Raw genomic sequence first — 3,410 nt, forward strand, 5'->3', positions numbered from 1 at the left:
ATAATATTTTTTCATGGATGAGCCAAATAAGAGATCCGTATCACAAATATGACCCGTGAGACCGTCTCACATAAGTTTTTGCCAAACAAAAAATAGACAAGTTAATGAAAGGAAAAATATATTTTCCTTAAATTGAATATAGCGAATACGGGAAGAGGTGAAAAAAAATATATTGTTCAAGGTTGTTACATTTACATTAAACACCGATTGATAATTAATTAATTTAATATTAATATTATTTATTAATTAATATTAATATCCATAGTCATTTCAATCATTATCCACGCCGATTTCGATCAATCAAACAAATACATATAGAATTTTTCAAGGTGTAATTAATAATAATAATTATTATGAATAATTAATCTAATTAAAACGTTATTAGGGATAATAACTAAATAATTCAACTAATTAACTTTTATCTTACATCAATCAAATTATTAAATTTAAATTACAATATCACTCTTAATAAACAATATTATTAATATTTTTTTAATTATTAAAAATACAAAATAATAATTTATTATATTATCTTAAATTTAATCCATCAAACCAAACAAACTATTATTTATCAATCAAATTTAACATTATATCAACTATAATTTATTTATTTATTTTATGATTAATAGTATTATTTATCTTTAACATTATATTAACTATAATTTATTTATTTATTTTATGATTAATATTATTATTTATCTTTATATGATAATCTTATCCTTTTAACATTAAAAGATATCTAAAAATAAATGTAAGACGTAACCGATCCAAAAATTCAACCATCTTTGAAAGGAGTAATAATAGATTTTATTTCATCTTTTAATGATATTGGATTTGATAAGATTGTTATAAAATCTCAATAAATCCAATAAAAGATGAAATAAAATCTATTATTTTATAAGATTGTTTGATAAGATTGTTTGATATCCAATATATTACTCCTTTGAATATATATTTTATATATATATATATATATATATAAAATATATATATATATATATATTTTATATATTCAACCTCGTAGGATGGCTGCAATCTCGGTAGCCAAGCGAGTCGCCGAGGAGTTTGGTTGCCGCATAGGGGAAGAAGTTGGATACGCTATTCGTTTCGAAGATTGCACAGGTCCGGAGACCTTAATCAAATACATGACTGATGGTATGCTTCTGAGGGAGATTCTGAATGATGCAGATTTGTCTCAATACTCAGTGATTATTCTTGATGAAGCTCACGAGAGGACGATTCACACGGATGTCCTTTTTGGATTATTGAAGCAACTTCTGAGACGGAGAACGGACCTTCGCCTGATCGTCACCTCTGCAACTTTGGATGCAGACAAGTTCTCGGGATATTTCTTCGATTGTAACATCTTCACTATCCCTGGAAGAAATTTTCCGGTAGAAATTCTTTACACCAAGCAGCAAGAAAGTGACTACCTGGAGGCATCCTTGATAACAGTGATGCAAATTCACTTGAGTGAACCTGAAGGTGATATACTTCTGTTTTTGACTGGCCAAGAAGAGATTGATCATGCCTGTCAGTGTCTCTATGAAAGGATGAAGAGTTTAGGAAAAAAAGTTCCCGAGCTGATTATTTTGCCAGTATATGGCGTCCTACCTAGCGAAATGCAGTCCAGGATATTTGAACCCACTCCTCCAGGTAAGAGAAAGGTGGTCGTCGCCACCAATATAGCTGAAGCATCTTTGACTGTTGATGGCATAGTTTATGTCATTGATCCTGGCTTTGCAAAGCAAAATGTCTACAATCCTCAACAGGGGCTTGATTCACTGGTGATAACTCCGATATCACAAGCATCCGCGAAGCAAAGAGCAGGGAGAGCGGGACGGACTGGACCAGGAAAGTGCTATCGGCTCTACACACAGAGTGCATTCCACAGTGAGATGTCCCCCGTTTCGATTCCGGAGATCCAGAGGATTAACCTCGGGATGACTACTCTTACAATGAAGGCCATGGGCATTAATGATCTGCTATCCTTTGATTTCATGGACCCCCCATCACCTCAGGCCCTCATTTATGCCTTGAAACAGCTATATAGATTGGGTGCTCTGGAAGAAGAGGGACTGCTTACAAAGTTGGGAAGGAGAATGGCCGAGTTTCCTCTGGATCCTCCTCTTTCCAAGATGCTTCTTGCCAGCGTGGATCTTGGTTGCAGTGATGAAGTTCTGACCATTATTTCGATGATTCAGACGGGGAACATCTTCTACCGTCCTATGGAAAAACAATCCCAGGCAGACCAGAAAAGGGCCAAATTTTTCCAGCCTGAAGGAGATCATCTGACGTTACTCGCGGTGTATGAGGCCTGGAAAGAAAAGAATTTTTCTGGTCCCTGGTGCTTTGAAAATTTTGTTCAGTCTCGATCACTGAGGAGAGCACAGGACGTGAGAAAACAGCTTCTGTCCATCATGGATAAGCTCAAACTGGATGTTGTTAGTGCTGGAAAGAACTTCACAAAGATCCGGAAAGCCATAGCTGCAGGTTTCTTCTTCCATGCTGCTCGGAAAGATCCACAGGAAGGTTACCGGACATTGGTCGACAACCAGCCGGTTTACCTTCATCCGAGCAGCGCTGTTTTTCAAAGGCAGCCCGACTGGGTCATATATCATGAGATGGTGATGACCACAAAGGTGTACATCCACGATGTTACTGCAATAAGTCCAGAGTGGCTGGTGGAACTAGCACCAAAAATGTTCAAGGTGCCAAATTCTATGAAAATGAGCAAGCGGAAGAGACAAGAGCGAATCGAACCACTCTACGACAGACACCATGAACCTAACTCTTGGCGTTTAAGCAAAAGGCGTGCTTAGTTGTTCAAGTATGTTACCTTTTCTTTTTCCTTGTATCAAGCATGGAAGTACTGTTTCATCATTGTAGTTCCAGTGTCAACAATTAAAGGAGGATAGTCAAAGGAAAATTAAAAGCTATCGAGTCAAGATACGGCAGTTGGTTGGTTGAGAGGAGGATGGAATTTAGTCCAAGGCTTTCTGGTGATCAAGAGCGATGAGAGGGGATTCCCTCTTATCTGATCGAGATATATAATATCAAGCTGACTTAAATCAGGGGGACGAAGCATTGAAATATCAACAACTACATCTCCTCACAACGGAGACCAGGGAGTGTTCTTTTGGAAGTCATAAGAAAAGAACAAGTGTGTGTTGTAGGGGTTTTTGGCAGTGACATCTTGCTATAATATTCTTTGTACTCCGTGTCTATCAATTCTAATGAGATCGCCTCCCGTGGACGTAGATCATTTTGATCGAACCACGTAAACCTTGTGTTCTTTACATTTCTGTTTTTAAGTTCATATCGCTGTTGATTCTTGATTCTCTTTTGTGACTGCAAACAAGAAATTCATATTTTGTGGTTCTTGTGGACATCATCTTGATCATTGGGTA

General features: G+C 36.6%; 1 protein-coding gene across 1 annotated transcript; it reads left to right on the forward strand.

Annotated features, from left to right (window-relative positions):
* Positions 1-1,056: 1,056 nt before the first annotated feature.
* On the forward strand, positions 1,057-3,410 carry LOC142523626 (putative pre-mRNA-splicing factor ATP-dependent RNA helicase DEAH5). Its single transcript, XM_075627328.1, has one exon. The coding sequence runs from the start codon at positions 1,146-1,148 to the stop codon at positions 2,820-2,822; it is 1,677 nt and encodes a 558-aa protein (XP_075483443.1). The 5' UTR covers positions 1,057-1,145; the 3' UTR covers positions 2,823-3,410.

Source organism: Primulina tabacum, chromosome 14, assembly GCF_025594145.1.
Source record: "Primulina tabacum isolate GXHZ01 chromosome 14, ASM2559414v2, whole genome shotgun sequence".
NCBI lineage: Eukaryota > Viridiplantae > Streptophyta > Magnoliopsida > Lamiales > Gesneriaceae > Primulina > Primulina tabacum.

Coding starts and splice junctions, on each gene's coding strand:
- LOC142523626 (XM_075627328.1), top strand. CDS start 1,146: ATGACTGATGGTATGCTTCTGAGGGAGATTCTGAATGATGCAGATTTG.